The following is a 16,581-nucleotide window of genomic DNA, read 5'->3' as shown; positions in this document are numbered from 1 at the left end:
TGACTATGCTTACTAAAATTTAAGCTCGGCTCGGCTCGGCTCGGCTCGATAACACCCCTAATGCACACTCATCTTCCAGGTTTGAAATTTGAAGTCGACCCTTACATTATCCATTTTTGGAATTCAATTTTGAAGTCGACCCTTAAATTATCCATTTTTGGAATTCAATTTTGTGTATGGCCACATTTCCATGTATATACAAATACGAGAGTTATCTGTTATTGGATTTTCATTTTTCCCAATTTTAAATAAAAATTTGTCAAACTTTTTGGAGTTGAAATGGTAGGAGAAAAAATGAATATGCAAAATGGAATTAGATGGTTAAAAATTAGCTTTCAAATCATAAAAATGTTTTACCATCATAACAAAATTAAATTTAGTTAGTATATCCCGTTTAATAATAATAATAATAATAATATTATTATTATTATTATTATTATTATTATTATTATTATTATTACAAAAGCTCATGTGAAACCGTCTTATGAATAATTTTGTGAAATAAATTTTTTACCCGCCCGATTCATTATAAAAAATATTATTTTTTATGTCAAAAGTATTACTTTTCATCGCAGATATGGATTGGGTAGACCTCGTCTCACGAATATAAATTTATGAGACTGTTTCATAAAAGACCTACTATAATAATTTACCAAAAGCTCCAATGAGATAGTCTCATAACTCAATTTTATAAGACAGATCTCCAATGCAACCTAAATCACGAAAAAATATTACTTTCATCGTATATATATAAATTCGTGAGAACATCTGACAAGGAAGCTATTCAATAATTTATATTTTCAGTGTGTTTAAAAGAAACGTAGTAAAGTAATCATAATACATAAATCGTTTCACTGATAGTGTAGCGATATAAACCTAGTTAGATTTCGAATAATGGAAAAGAACCGATACACCTAATCAAGGTAAATAAATATAAATATAAATATAAATATAAATATAAATAATAATAAATAAATAAATAAAATGATGGAGTATAATATATATATATAAATAGTAAACAAATGGTTGCCACTTTTTTCCGCGCATATTGTTATTGTTCTTTGCTTCTTCACCATTTCTTCGTCTTGTGTCTCAAAGCCTAAGGTCTTATCCTCTATACAAATAAGCACATCACAGTGTTCGGCGAAATGCCTGAACGATGGTCGTACTCATCAGTAGCCATAGCCGTATCCTGATATCCCGCTGCGCATTCTCGCGTTTCGATTATCCTCCCACCCCTTCTCTGGTTTGCACGCATAACCCCAAGAATAGGGCTCAAATTTGTAGACTAAGCGCTGTTAGGGGGTATTCTTTTGGGTTCTTGAAAGTGAGGAGGGACAAGAAATTCGGGGGTTATTTAGATGAGTCGTGGTGTTGTTTTTGTAGGCAGAGTGAAGGGGAGTTAGAACTGGAGGCGGAAATTATGGAATTCATGAAGAAATCTGAGAAACCGATGATGTTTCCGACTAGAGAAGAGTTGGCTAGAGCTGGAAGGATGGATTTGGTGGAGTCGATAAAGAAGATAGGCGGGTGGTATACGCTTGGCTGGGACGAAGAGAATGTGGAGGAAAAAATGGAATTTGATCTTGGGGAGTTCCAGAGGAGGGTTGAGAGGATTGAGGAGAGCGTTTCTTTAGGAGGGAAAGACGACTGGTCTTGGTCTGGGGACGATACCGAAGATGACTTTTCATCTGGTTCGGATTCTAATTCTGAGAATTTGAATTCCACGCAGCTGGCTTCTTCTTCGCGGTTGGGTAGATTCCTGTGAGGTTTTTATTTTTGAAATTATTAATAATGTACTCAATTTTCACAAGTATACCTTTTCTTTATGGTTCTTGATATCATTTTTCATCTTTTAGTGTATATAGTCAATATTATGATGTGTTGATGACGTTATTGATGATGAATTTATAACTTTGGCCATTAATGGATACTGATGGGAATTAATTTCTTAGAGCTGCGGCCTGCTTGTCTTTTCTTTCTCGTTTCACTCTCATGTCACTTGGTAAAATTTTACTCACAAACTGTTAATACTTTTGCCCGTTTGATTGTAATTGGGACATGTTCTCTGAAGACTTTTTAACCATCAATTTTCTCCAAGATTTTTCTGTTGGTATGGTCCTTTGCCACTAGATAGTATCATATGAAATACTGGCTATGGAATTTTAAAATTGATGAGCATAATGGGAGGAGAAAAGGCTTGCTATGTATTATATACATCGTATAGTTAAATATCAGTGTGATTAATACAAAGAAAACTCTTATGGAATTGCTGTTCATGGTGAACATTTTCTTTCCCTGGCTCAGAGAGATGAGTGCTGATACAGATACTGGCATTGAGGGAATATTGAATAGATTGGAGAAGCAGAGGAGTAGCGATTTTGGAGTAGATTTGGAGCCATTTGGATATGGAACTAATGCAACAAGTAAAGATGAGGCAGATGACAGTCATTTTGGAACCTCTTCTGATGTGGGTAAGTCAGTTGTTTTGGATCAGAGCAACATTTATTCATGCACTCTGGTCATATCCTGTGAAATTTTTATTGACTAGAGTTAGGTATCTCTAACAGATGAAAATGGGGGGGATTTTATTTTATATGACTGCATGAGTTTATCCACGTATATATTATTGATCTGTCAATTGTCATGGTGCCTATGTTTGCATTCTAAAACACCGGATGTCTGGCCTTTTTAATTGTAAAAGCCAGGGTTGATAATGGAGAAAACGGCAGACATCCAACAGGTCTCCGCCACCAAGGCATATTGAATAAGCCAAATGACAAGATGAGCCCAAACTTGGATCCGGGAACTTGGAGAAATTGGAGCAATCAGCGAGCAGGGTTCCACTATTCAGAATTTGAAGGTGCGTGGTTTTTACTTGTCTTTGTTAAGGAAAGTTTTTTGTCTTTCAGGGTTTTGAACTTGAAGTGATATGCAGCTGCCGAAATTTCTTTTGAGAAAAACATCATGGAACATGATAGAGAAACTAATCGTGATAGATTAACTGCAATTAATGGTGAATACGGTCAAGCTTCGGATGGATCTGAAGAGATTAATCTCAATCACATAAAAAGTCGCATTCAGCATCTGGAGTTAGAGCTCTCTACAGCGCTTAATTCCTTGAGGTCTAAAAGGGAGGAGAGCATTACAGACGAGGTGGGTAACCTGGGATTTTTATTTTTATTTCTAATTGTCTTTGTTCTTCCAGAGGGTTCCCTAGTGCATATGATATACTGTGTGTGTACATTATAACCTCAGGCAAAGAAAATGATATATCCGTATTGAAAAAGTACATTGTGGCTCCATTCCAGCGTGGCTGGCTGCTACATTAATGGCAAAATAATTGAAATTAGGAACGTGAACCACCATAGAGTTTAAAATTTTTTAGTTGAACTTTATCATTAGATATCATTTTTGGTGCAATAGCAGCTGTCCAAATTCGCAGTATTTATGGAAAATCAAATGTCCAGCTCCCATAAATTAAATGTTTGGGATTGCTGAAGAACAGCAATTATACTTCCTTATTTGTGTCGCTCACTGTCTATTTGACACAACTGTCGAATGAGGCATTCAGAAAGCTGTATTTTTTAAAAGATTCAAGTCGTAGCTTTGAAAACTTTTATTGCTTTTCTACAGGAGCAGATGCTCAAACCTACATTTGAAATTCAATCTCTTACAACGGAGTGAGTGACAAATTACAACCAAATTTCTGTGACTGTTAAGAGTTGAGAAAGAACACCAACATACACTTTTGTGTTTTATGTACAAAACATCATGGTACTACTTTTCTTTGATGTCTCTATTCTTCACCAGGTAGATGGATTCTCTGTCAGTGATTTTCAGAAGCTCTCTGATGAACGGGAGTTCCAAGAGAATGAGTTCATGAGTGCCCAGGAGCGACTGCGTTCAATACGAGCCAGGATGGCTATATTAGAAGGGAAAATGGCAATGGCAATAACGTATGCTATTTATTACATTCGATGATAACCAGCAAATGACTCTTTTTTTAAATTGAAAATTCACATTTTCCTGCTACTCTTTCCCAGTGACACACACAAGATAGTGGAAAAGAAGCAGGAACAGATATATAGAGCACATAAAGCCATACAACTTCTGCGGGATACATGCATAGTGTGGCATAATTCAGCTTCAGAGGTCCTTTTAACTGGCTCGTTTGATGGATGGACAACTCAGGTCAGATAAGTTTTTCAAAACGTGGAATATCCCAGAACTATGTTTCCTTGTAGATAAAACAAGATTCCGCTGGACAGCCAATTGAACAGAATTATAATGTTAGTATTTATTAACTTCTTGAAACATTTTGTTTCACGAAACTATCATATAAACATGGGGTTCTGAGGTTGTGATGCGTAAACGACTCCTTTTAACAATGGATCAGGCTTTTTCTTTCGTTGTTGATTAAAGTAGTCGAATGGACACCTTGATTGCAGCGGAAGATGGAGAAATCAGAGACAGGAATCTTTTCAGTTAGCTTAATGCTGTATCCAGGTAGATATGAGGTAGGTTTTCTAAAGACCTCGACCATGTTATGTATTCAGCTTTAACATGATCATGACTCTTTCCTCTAATATCCTGCTGCAGATTAAGTTCATTGTTGATGGTATGTGGAAAGTTGACCCTTTACGCCCCATCGTCAACAATAATGGTTACCAGAATAACCTTCTTATTGTGACATGAGAACGAAGAGAGCATATAGCTCTTAGGCAATGTTAACATTGGCACGCGTGGTATATCAGAAAATCACTTGCTTCTTTTCCTCTTCTAGATTTCATTTTTTTCATTTTTTGCTGCAAGATCTCCTACTTAACTATGTTACACATGGTTAAATTTAGGTTTAATGTTGGAAAACAAAAAATATTACAACGTTGATGGTAGGATCAAAAGAGCTGTATGTAAATACTCTATTATACAAAGTGAAAACTTGTCATGTTACTCATATATGGATTGCATGGTGATTAGGAGTCTAAAATTAGCGCTCCTTCCCGGCGCAATAAATTTTCATAAAATAGTAAATGAAATAAAAGTTTCACCACGTTTCTTCCAGCAAAAATCATCTTGTCATTGCATCGTTGAGACTTATATTTGGTTCATCTACTTGGAAATGCACATCAAAATTGCGTAAAACAAAGCAAAAACCACTGCCACAGTACACACTAGGAGTGGCGTGTTTCCCAGCGACTTCACTGCCTAAGCTCACCGGCTGAGGGCACGTTTTATCAAATGTATCCCCAAGCCCAAGCTGACCATGTTCTCCCCAGCCCCATGTCATCACCGACCCTTTGTCTGCAAAATAAAATTGGAACCCAAGGCGCTTCAGAACATGACATGGATTCAAAGACGCAGCAGACGTAAACTTTCTTGCCTGTTACTAATGCAGAATGTTCTGATCCTGCGGCAATTTGCAAGACTGCTGTTTCTTCAAGATCGATAAGCTTAAGCAGGACATCTTCCGTTTTTTCTCCTATGAGATGGTTTAAAAACAAAACAAAACAAAACAAAAAAGCTCATATAATATAACCTCCAAGTTCAACTTATTTATGTAACTCAATTATACGAACAATTTTCTTTCAGGTAGGAATTCAGCAAGTCATTACGAGGAACCAAAATACAGACTCTAAAAATAATTTTAACATATAAGGCCATGCATCTGCCGTTGCATCAAAAACTTTAGCCGATTGTGAAGACGCAATTCATATATTTTAAACCATGCAACAATCTATATTCCCATCGTTATTGCCACATATAGAGAGATAATTTGGAACAACAATGTGAATTGTTGCAATACTTAAGCAGTGTTTGCAACCTCTAAATAATAAGTGATCATGAATTTTTTTTTTTTTCTCACAAATTCCTTAATTAGGATGATATAGAAGAAAGTTGGACTGTTGTAGTGAATTACCTACCATCTTTCATCAAAGGTGTTTTATGAGGATTACTAAGGACTCCATGATGATCGCCGCCAAGCATGTATAGTTTCCCTTCTCCTGCAAAATAGCAGGAAACAGTCCAATTTGTTCACCTAGAATCCAAATTGCTATTTGAAGAACAAGATCCATGATAATGATTGTAAAAGTTCATACTTGTTAATAATAAAGCGTGATTCCATCCTAAAGCAACCTGGTGGAAAGACAAAGCCGTATCAATACGGTGAGGAATGCAAACACGTGACGTATTCCGATATCCTCTTCCCCAAGTGTATAAACTTCCAGTAGCTAGATAGCAAGTGTCAGCGACAAGAAGATGGGAAATTCAATAATGAAACCAAGAATGGTCGAGTCTGATTCTAAAATGTTGAAACACACCTGATAATGCAGCACTCTGATCTCCATTCGCACAAATACCAGCGATTTCAACATCTGTGAGGCATAAGGTAGCCTGAGGAACACTTGTTGATTTGACTATGCCTGTGGATGTACCTAACTGTCCGCGCTTTCCCGACCCAAATCCGTAAACCTTGTGTTCTACGGCGCCTACGCACAAAGTAATAAATTTAAGTTATCAGAAATCAAAATGCAATATGAAAACAAATGTTAAGAGAAAATTACCTTTGAGCAATGCTAGTGTATGGCGCATACCACAAGCAACTTGCTCAACATGCTTAGAACTAAAGTACAAGACCTCCAAGGGAGAGCATTTTGATTCATAATCACCATGACCTAGCTGGCCAAACAAACCATCTCCACAAGTGAAAACCGCGCCATTATCTGCACAGTAGCTAACAATGTTCAGATTATTTCAGAAGCAGGTAAGAAAAAGTAACTGGATGCTTAGGTAGTGTTTGAAAGTGCTTATAAGAAGCACTTCTCAGCTTTTTTTCAAGGATGCGCTTGGATGAAAATATTTCAAATCCATGGATTCAAATGTATTTTTGTTGTTCAAATAAATAACATCATAAATATCAAATTCGCTTCTTTTATGTTTGCACAGTGATTTATGATAATTAGGATGTATTTTAAGTTCTTCCAATAAAATGGTCATTTGGAATCCATTTTAATCCATGTAAATAACTAAGTTATGGATTTAAGATTTTTCTTTTGTTTAATTGTTAAAACTAAAATGATAATCGAAATCCATGAAGTTGAAATACTTTCGTCCAATCGCAACCTAACAAAATTTCAAAATTTGGTAAGAAAAAGATGAAAAATATTTCCTAGAAGCTCAATCAAACACTGCCTTAGCCCAACAGAAAGCAAATCTAAAGATGTCAATTCACCCCTCAAACATGAACTTGGAAATAGAAGTATCAGTTTGAAATGAACATTGCCAAACATAAGATGAAAATATAAACTACTTAAGAACCAATCATTTCTCCAAACGTTTCAGGTGACATTAATAAACCAGAGCAAGAAATACATATAAACAGGCAGAAATAAAAAGGAAATCTAGAAACCTCAGTTACGATTATGATCAAAACCTGTAACAAATCCAGAGTGATTCCACCCAGCAGAAACACAGGTAACAACAAAGCCTTCCAAAGCCTTCACTTCATTCGGCTGCAAACAGCTGATCATCTCCCCATGGCCCAGCTGACCGGAAGTTCCCCTCCCCCATGTGAAAACTCTTCCACCTGAAACCAGTAAAACAAAAACCCATCAAAATTAAATGGCAAGAACGAATCTTCCGCGTGATTTTCATCCAATTGAGTGTTCCTGTACCGGGCGTGAGGGTAATAACATGAGCGCCGCCGCAGGAGAGGGAAGCGAAGGGGCCAAAGGCGGAGAGGGAGCGAAGAGGTTGTGGGCTGTGCTCATCCTGAAGCCTTCCCGTCGCTAGTTGTCCGTCTGTGCCGGCGCCCCAGCTCCATATTTCTTCTTCCTTTTGCTTTTCTCTTTTGTTCTCTTCGAGTATGTTGATTTTGTCCATAAACTCTTTTTTTTACATTTTCTTTTTTTAACAGTCAATATCGTCACCGATATGGCAACATGTCACAAGAATTTTTTGATTCTAATTTTATATCCTTACTAATAATATAATAGATAGGTTAAATTTTAAATATATATATATATATCACTTATTTATATGTTATTATTAGCATAAGATACGGTGGTGCTTTATAAATTAACATGAAATATTATTTAAACACGTGTAAAATTTAGATGTTAAATATTTTTTGCTCTATTTTTTCTAAAAAAACAAAAATATATTTGAAATTTAATTAACTATCATTGCATTCGTTCGTAATTCTAACAGCGTGGTGATAGCTGATATACATGGTAAATTATAGGGACATTTCAACTACATTATGGCTCGAGCCTTGAGCATCATCGAAACTCTTAGTTGGCTTAAAATCCTAGATAGACTATTTGCATATCATTGTTGAATCCGATACACTTTTAGTCATTGAAGCGATGAACAAGTCGGAGCCAAATTCTTCTAGTTTAAGTTTAATAGTAGATGATTGTAAAATCATAGCCATGGATTTCTCATCTAGCCATTTTGTTTTTATTTTTAGATCAACCAATCGGATTGTTTATACTTTGGCTAAGAAAGTTATTTCTATGTATGGTCATTTAGGAAGGGCTCCACCCTCTCCTACTTTAATTTCTTCTGTAATTATGCCGGATTTGGTTTAATGTTATATGAAATGGTTATTTCAAAAAATATATATACATTTGAAATTTAATTTATAAATAGTTAAAGAATATTTTATCCTCAAGGCGTGAATTTTAGATGTTTTTTTGAGGTGGGAGAAAGAAAAGTGCATAGTGTTCGATTGGGCTTTATATAAGCCTTGGTCTATTAAGAAGGATGCAAATTGCAAGCTCAGCGTATGGGCTTCAGGCCCATCTGATGGAGGGTACGGTGTTTCTAGTTTCTACATCCAGGAGCAAGTGCGGATCTGCAGGTCTTTTTTCTTTATTTACTTGATGAAGTTATCCGCATTTATAATATATATATATAAATATTGTATAGTTTTGTAAATTAAACTAATTTTCTCGTCTTTAATTTGCATCTTTGCGACTCATGACAGAGAAGTGACCCTTTGGAGAATTGAAGAGAACCAAAGAAAAAGAAACATTTTCAATGGAGGAGTCTCTTGTGAAAAACCTCACAAGGACCCAAGACCAAAATCTTTACAATTTTGATCGACCCATATCATATGGCTCATACTTGAAAGTTAACAGTCTTAACAGATTCTACACGTCAAACTCGTTAAACCAACTATACCATTATAATCTTAATGTTTTTGACATTTTGAATTTTCAATTCGTACATTAATTTATCGCAAAAAAATAGTATATCAAACAAAGTCTCCAACACAGTTTCAATCAATTTAAATATCAAAAGCTGTCATTACATATTTACATGCAATCCAGTCATACATAAAAATCCCATAACATATTAATTAATTACATATTATTTTGTATTTAGTCTTCAAAATTCCATGTAAAAGACAATTTTCGAGAGATGACTAGTAGTGGATAAATTATATGGATACGTATAAAAGTTTAAAGAGGTTAGATATATGCATGTGATATTATAAAACTCGTTACTCGAGTACTCATTCATCTTCAGATACAAAAATTGAACTCACATTACTTGATTCTTACAATCTTACCCATTATTCCACTCAATATTACCCAAACCCGATCCAAAAACAAAAAAGAATCGGGTCCGATTCGAATGCTCATTGTAACCGGACATATTATTATTGTTTTTTAAAAAAATAGGGGACTTATTTCTATCATATGCATAACCACAATTGCCACCATATTTAATGCCCATCACTGTTTGATTGTTCCTTTGACATCATGTACATGGTCCGCACGTGGACATTTTTTTTTATCAGATACAATATATTTTATGAATATTGAATAATATTATTATTTTTATTGGAAATTATATATTAAAATTAGATTGAAAATTATTGTGATGGTGATGTGATGATATTTTAATTTTTGATTATGTAATGGATGACATATTTATTTTTGGACATTTCTCAATTGAGGATCTATAAATAGACCTCAACATTTGTGAAGAAATAACACAAGTTTAGATAGAAGATTTTATAAGTGTTTGGTTTGATATATATTTTGAGTTTTAGAGCTTTTGGTTTTTATCATAAATTTTTACTTTTCACAACACGTTATCAGCACGATCGCTCGAAGGTTCTCTATAATTTTCGACGCTCCAAAACACAAAGAGAAAGACAAAAATATTTAACAAGTAAGTATATTTATTTTATTGTTTATTTATTTGTTGTGTATATATTTAATATATAATATCATGTTATTATCAGACATGATAAAAAAAATAAGTTTTTTTTTAAAAAAAACTTGTTATAAATCCTGGGAGGATGTTAAGACGACATCTCACACTCCCAGTAAGGGATACGACAAGTATAAAAGCTTCTAAGGTTTTTAAATAATAACGTGATATGATTATACACTACTGCTTATATAATTTTATTGTGTAATTATATTTGTATAATTTCATGTTATTATATAAGAGGGTGTCTATGACACCGACCTTATAATAACATGATATGATTATACATTACTGCTTAAATAATTTTATTGTCTAATTATATTTGTATAATTTCATGTTATTATATAAGAGGCTGTCTATTACACTGACCTTATAATAACGTGATATGATATATATTTTATTGCGTATATTTAATTATGATTATCATTATATGCATCACATGATTATCACAAATTTTTATTCAACACATACTCGATTTTTTTCTTACCCCCAACGGTAACAAACGACTAGTTTTTACCCTATAAATATGTTCACTCAAACTCATTTTCAATCACACCAAATTCACTCTTTCTCTCAAAATAACTTCTCCTCGATTTTTCGAAGATGAAGATGATGACATTTATAAGGCTATTTTTCATAACGACTATGATCATCATGCTCACGAGTCTTGTACTCACCAGCGATTTTCCACCACATACTTTTTCTCTATTTGTACACGCACTTATAATTTTCGTTATTCCATTATTTTTATTGTCGTACTAATAGAAATTAACTAATAAAATGCATTGTTATTTTTCTAGTACCACCATGTCAAATTTGGCAAAGATTGAATTTGTTGCGCTCGATATCACTGGAAAAGAATTATATGCCATGGACTCTCGATGTAGAGATGCATCTTGAGTCATTGGGTCTAAGTGATACCATCAAAGAAAATAATATATCATCCTCACAAGAAAAGGCAAAGTCTATTATTTTTTACGTAGACATCTTGATGAAGGATTGAAATGTGAGTATCTCACAGAAAAAGACCCAATGATTTTATGGAAATGGCTGAAAGAAAGATTTGAGCATATAAGGGAAGTTATACTCCCGACCGCCCGTGATGAATGGAATACGTTGAGATTCCAAGACTTTAAAAAAGTCAGTGATTACAATTCTACGATGTATCGAATAGTCTCGCAATTAAAATTTTGTGGAAATGTTGTTACTGAGATGGAAATGCTTGAAAAACATTTTCCACATTCCACGCATCAATATAACTCTACAACAACAGTATAGAGTGTGTGGATTTTTGAGATATTCTGAACTCATCGCATGTCTTCTTGTGGCGGAAAAGAACAACGAATTGTTAGTAAGAAATCATCAATCCCGACCCACTGGTTCAACGGCATTTCCAGAAGCAAATGTCATAATTAAAAATGAAAACCAAAATCAAAGGCATAGACAATATTTTGGTCGTGGACGAGGTCGAGGAAGTGGGCGTGGACGTGGACGTAAAAATTATCGCGGTCGTGGTCGTGGCCGTGGATATGAAAATAATCGAGATAGTTATTTCAATAACTCATCTCAAAAGAACGTCACGAACCACCCACTAAAAAGGCAGCATGAAAATACGAGTGAAAATAAAAATCACTCAAAAAGATCTGAGAGTGTTTGTTATAGATGTGGCACTCCAGGACATTGGTCACATATTTGTCGAACCCCTGAGCACCTATGTAAGCTCTATAAAGAATCAAAAAAGGAGAAAGGAAAAGAGACCAATTTTATTGAAAATAGTGACCATTTAATTGGTTCAACTAGTTTCAATGCTGCAGATTTTTTGAATGATTTCGAAGACATTGATTAAAAGATTGGTGGGACTAGATTATAACAAATTTGTATTTTTCATGCATTCTTGTATTATAAAGCATGTTATATTTTGCATTTGTATTGTACTTACTTTTTCTTTATTGCATTTTTGTGAAGTTTGATATGGAAAATGCTATGAGCAAACATGGAAATAATATCATGGAAATTTGCATACCGGATAGTGGTGCAACGCACACTATTCTGCGAGATGAAAAATATTTCATGGAAATAAAACCAACAAAAACAATGGTGAATACCATATCAGGTCCTGTAGACTTGATTGAAGGTTGTGGTAAAGCACAATTTTTGTTATCAAATGGTACAAAATTTCGGATAAATGATGCTTTATATTCACCACAATCGAAAAGAAATTTGTTGAGTTTTAATGATATATATTCTCATGGATATGATACTGAGACAATAACAGATGGAAATCAGAAATATATGTGTCTTACCACATATAAATCAGGAAAAAAATATGTGGTTGAAAAATTATCAATGCTTCCTACTGGATTGCATTATACATATATAAGGTCAATCGAATCAAATATGGTGGTTAATAATTCTTCAATATTAACCAATTGGCATGATCGATTGGACATCCTGGTTCAATAATGATGCGAAAAATTATTGAAAATACACATGGTCATCCATTGAAAGACCAGAAGATCTTTCAGAATAATAAGTTTCAATGTAAAGCATGTTCTCTTGGAAAACTTATTATAAGACCATCACCAGCTAAAATCCAAACAGAATCACTCATATTTCTTCAACGTATTCAGGGTGATATTTGTGGGCCAATTCATCCACCATGTGGACCATTTCGATATTTTATGGTATTGATCGATGCCTCCAGCAGATGGTCACATGTATGCTTATTGTCAACTCGGAATGTGGCATTTGCAAGATTAATGACTCAAATAATAAAATTGCGGAATCAATTTCCCGATTATAAAATCAAGAAAATAAGACTTGATAATGCTGGAGAATTTACTTCCCAAACTTTCAATGACTATTGTATGTCAATGGGAATTACTATTGAACATTATGTTGCTCATGTTCATACACAGAATGGATTAGCTGAATCAATGATTAAACGTCTACAACTGATTGCTAGACCAATGATTATGAGAACAAAACTCCTTATTTCTATATGGGGACATGCAATTTTATATGCCACGGCATTAATTTGCATCAGACCAAGTGCGTATCATAAATTCTCCCCATTGCAACTTGCATTTGGTAAAGAACCAAATATTTCTCATCTGAAAATTTTTGGATGTATGGTGTATGTGCCTATTGCACCACCTCAACGATAAAAAAAAGGTCCTCAAAGAAAAATCGATATTTATATCGGTTATGATAGTCCATCAATCATTCGATATCTTGAGCCTCAGACAGGCGATGTGTTTACAGCACGCTTTGCTGATTGTCATTTTAATGAAGAAATCTTCTCAATGTTAGGGGGAGAAAAGAAACACATCGAAAAGGAAATCACATGGTATGTACCATCATTGTTACATTTGGATCCAAGGACCAAACAATGTGAGAAAAATGTACAACAAATTGTGCACTTGCAAAGAATTGCAAATCAAATTCTACATGCATTTGCAGACACAAAAGGGGTAACAAAATCATATATACATGTTGTAAATGCCCCTGCTCGAATTGAAATTCCAAAAAAACAAATTGAAGACACTCATGATGTCATAAAACGCTTGAAGCGTGGAAGGCCAGTCGGTTCCAAGGATAAAAATCCTCGAAAAATAAAAGGCATAGAGAAACACGATGATCATAAAATAGAAAATGGTGTTCCAGAAGAAACACCTGATGATGAAAATATTCTGTCAGAACCACAAACTGACGAGAATCGTGAAATCTCTATCAATTATATTAATACTGGAAAAATATGGAATCGAAAAGATATAGAAGATATTGATGAGATATTTTCTTATAATGTGGCATGTGACATCATAAATGAAAATGAGGATCATGAACCAAAATCTTTTGGAGAATGTAAAACTCGTCATGATTGGGCCAAATGGAAAGATGTCATCCAGGTTTAATTGGATTCGCTAAATAAACGTAATGTTTTTGGACTTATAGTCCTCACACCTAAAGGTGTAAAACCTGTTGGATACAGATGGGTTTTTATTCGAAAGCGAAATGAGAAAAATGAAATAGCAAGATATAAAGCTAGACTTGTTGCACAAGGTTTTTCTCAAAGACCTGGAATTGATTATGAAGAAACGTATTCTCCTGTTATGGATGCAATTACGTTTCGATATTTGATTAGTTTGGCCGCGTCTGAAAATTTGAAAATGTGTCTTATGGATGTTGTTACAGCTTACTTATACGGATCACTTGATAGTGATATATACATGAAAATCCCTGAAGGATTTAAGATGTCTGAAACACAAAGTTCAAAACCCAGAAAATTTTATTCTGTAAAATTGCAAAGATCATTATATGGGTTGAAGCAATCCGGCCGAAAGTGGTATAATCGGCTAAGTGAGTACTTGATGAAAAAGGGATATGTAAATCATCAAGAAAACAACATCCGAATGTGTAATTATTGATGTATATGTTGATGATTTAAATATCATTGGAACGAATAAAGAAATTCAAGAAGTTATGATGTACTTGAAAGAAGAATTCAAAATGAAGGATCTTGGGAAAACCAAGTATTGCTTGGGTTTGCAAATTGAACAAAAAGAATGTGGAATTTTTGTTCACCGGGCAAATTATACAGAAAAGATTCTTAAAAGTTTTAATATGGATAAATCAAATCCATTAAGTACTCCAATGGTTGTAAGATCATTAAACATAGAAAAGGATCCATTTCGTCCATGTGAAGATGATGAAGTTATTCTTGGTGCAGAAGTACCATATCTAAGTGACATTGGTGCCCTTATGTATCTTGAAAATTGCACTAGACCTGATATATCTTTTGCTGTAAATTTATTAACAAGATTCAGTTCATATCCAACAAAGAGGCACTCGAATGGAATTAAACATATATTTCGTTATTTACGAGGAACGACGGATTTGGGACTTTTGTACTCAAAAGACACCAATCAAAGTATCATTGGTTATGCTGATGCTGAATATTTATCTGATCCACATAAGGCACGTTCCCAAACCAGATATGTATTTACTCGTGGAGGCACAACAATTTTTTGGCGTTCATAGAAACAAACACTAGTAACAACTTCATCAAATCACGCCGAGATTATTGCGCTACATGAAGCAAGTCGTGAATGTGTTTGGCTAAAATCAATGACACAACATATCCAAACTTCTTGTGGATTATCAGTAAACAAGAATCCTGTGACGCTGTATGAAGACAATGCTGCATGTATTGCTCAAATGAAAGAAGGATACATAAAAAGTGACAGAACCAAACATATCCCCCCAAAGTTCTTTGCCTACACTCAAGAGCTTGAGAAGAATAAAGATATTGATATCTGTTACATTCAATCAAGTGAGAACTCATAAGATCTCTTCACAAAGGCGCTTCCTACGGCAATATTCAGAAAGCATATATATAATATTGGGATGTGAAATCTACATCGTATATGAAGAATCGATCGTATTAACATGAGGGGGAGTTTACGTGGTTGCACTCTTTTTTTCTTGTTATGGTTTTTATCCCACTGGGTTTTTTCTATTAAGATTTTTAACGAGGCAGTATACAAACACGTAATATCACGATCATCATCACAAGGGGGAGTATTGGAAATTATATATTAAAATTAGATTGAAAATTATTGTGATGGTGATGTGATGATATTTTAATTTTTGATTATGTAATGGATGACATATTTATTTTTGGACATTTTTCAATTGAGGATCTATAAATAGACCTCAACATTTGTGAAGAAATAACACAAGTTTAGAGATAAGATTTTATAAGTGTTTGGTTTGATATATATTTTGAGTTTTAAAATTTTTAATTTTTAACATAAATTTTTACTTTTCACGATAATTCTGTAATTATTTTTGAAATTTATATATATATATATATATATACTTTGACAGCGACACCTAATCACCTATAGTACTTTCGTGTCCATGTTATTTATTAAATAGATATTTTATATATTTTTCGAGGGGTCGCATCTGTTAAAACCGACACAATCTCTAAAGATCAGAATATACTTTTATATCAAAGTCCGATCAGCAAAGGTGCAAACTTTGATATCAACAAACACGGGAAATTAATTTGTTTAAATTCATACAATTGTTCAGAAAAAGTACTGTTTGATATTGCTTTTAGAAATCGCTATTGAGTTTTTACTACAAAAACTACAAGTAATCTCAAAAGTTACCTTAGACTTGTTTCTCGATTAAAAAATAATAATTTTTTACATATAAAAAAAATACGGGTTAATTGCATTCACACCCCCTGTAAAAAGTCTAAAATGCATAAAATATCCTGTGTAAAATTAATAGCATGTTAGATCCTATGTTTTAAAAAATTAGCATAAAAATCCCTATGAG

The 16,581-nt window shown here is 33.9% G+C and overlaps 2 protein-coding genes across 3 annotated transcripts; one reads left to right on the top strand and one right to left on the bottom strand.

Annotated features, from left to right (window-relative positions):
- The first annotated feature begins 1,055 nt into the window (after positions 1-1,055).
- LOC140874647 (protein PTST homolog 2, chloroplastic) lies at positions 1,056-4,957 on the top strand. Of its 2 annotated transcripts, none has more exons than XR_012148179.1 (8): positions 1,056-1,764; positions 2,308-2,474; positions 2,705-2,863; positions 2,939-3,156; positions 3,814-3,959; positions 4,047-4,292; positions 4,400-4,520; positions 4,603-4,682. XR_012148179.1 is itself a non-coding variant. In XM_073278002.1 (8 exons), the coding sequence occupies exons 1-8, from the start codon at positions 1,160-1,162 to the stop codon at positions 4,696-4,698; spliced, it is 1,608 nt and encodes a 535-aa protein (XP_073134103.1). In that variant the 5' UTR covers positions 1,056-1,159; the 3' UTR covers positions 4,699-4,957. The 2 variants fall into 2 exon arrangements, 1 of the variants encoding a protein (XP_073134103.1); XM_073278002.1 differs by having other exon boundaries at positions 4,047-4,194; positions 4,452-4,520; positions 4,603-4,957.
- Positions 4,958-5,028: 71 nt separating this feature from the next.
- On the bottom strand, positions 5,029-7,915 carry LOC140874648 (ultraviolet-B receptor UVR8). Its single transcript, XM_073278003.1, has 8 exons — positions 7,677-7,915; positions 7,436-7,588; positions 6,567-6,725; positions 6,324-6,491; positions 6,102-6,233; positions 5,925-6,005; positions 5,384-5,482; positions 5,029-5,304 (listed from the first exon to the last, which is right to left on the bottom strand). Exons 1-8 carry the CDS (start codon positions 7,882-7,884, stop codon positions 5,072-5,074), a joined length of 1,233 nt encoding a protein of 410 aa, XP_073134104.1. The 5' UTR covers positions 7,885-7,915; the 3' UTR covers positions 5,029-5,071.
- Positions 7,916-16,581: the final 8,666 nt, after the last annotated feature.

Source organism: Henckelia pumila, chromosome 1 (assembly GCF_033568475.1).
Source record: "Henckelia pumila isolate YLH828 chromosome 1, ASM3356847v2, whole genome shotgun sequence".
NCBI lineage: Eukaryota > Viridiplantae > Streptophyta > Magnoliopsida > Lamiales > Gesneriaceae > Henckelia > Henckelia pumila.
Note: the sequence above shows the minus strand (reverse complement) of the source record. Positions and strands in the feature narration are given on the sequence as shown.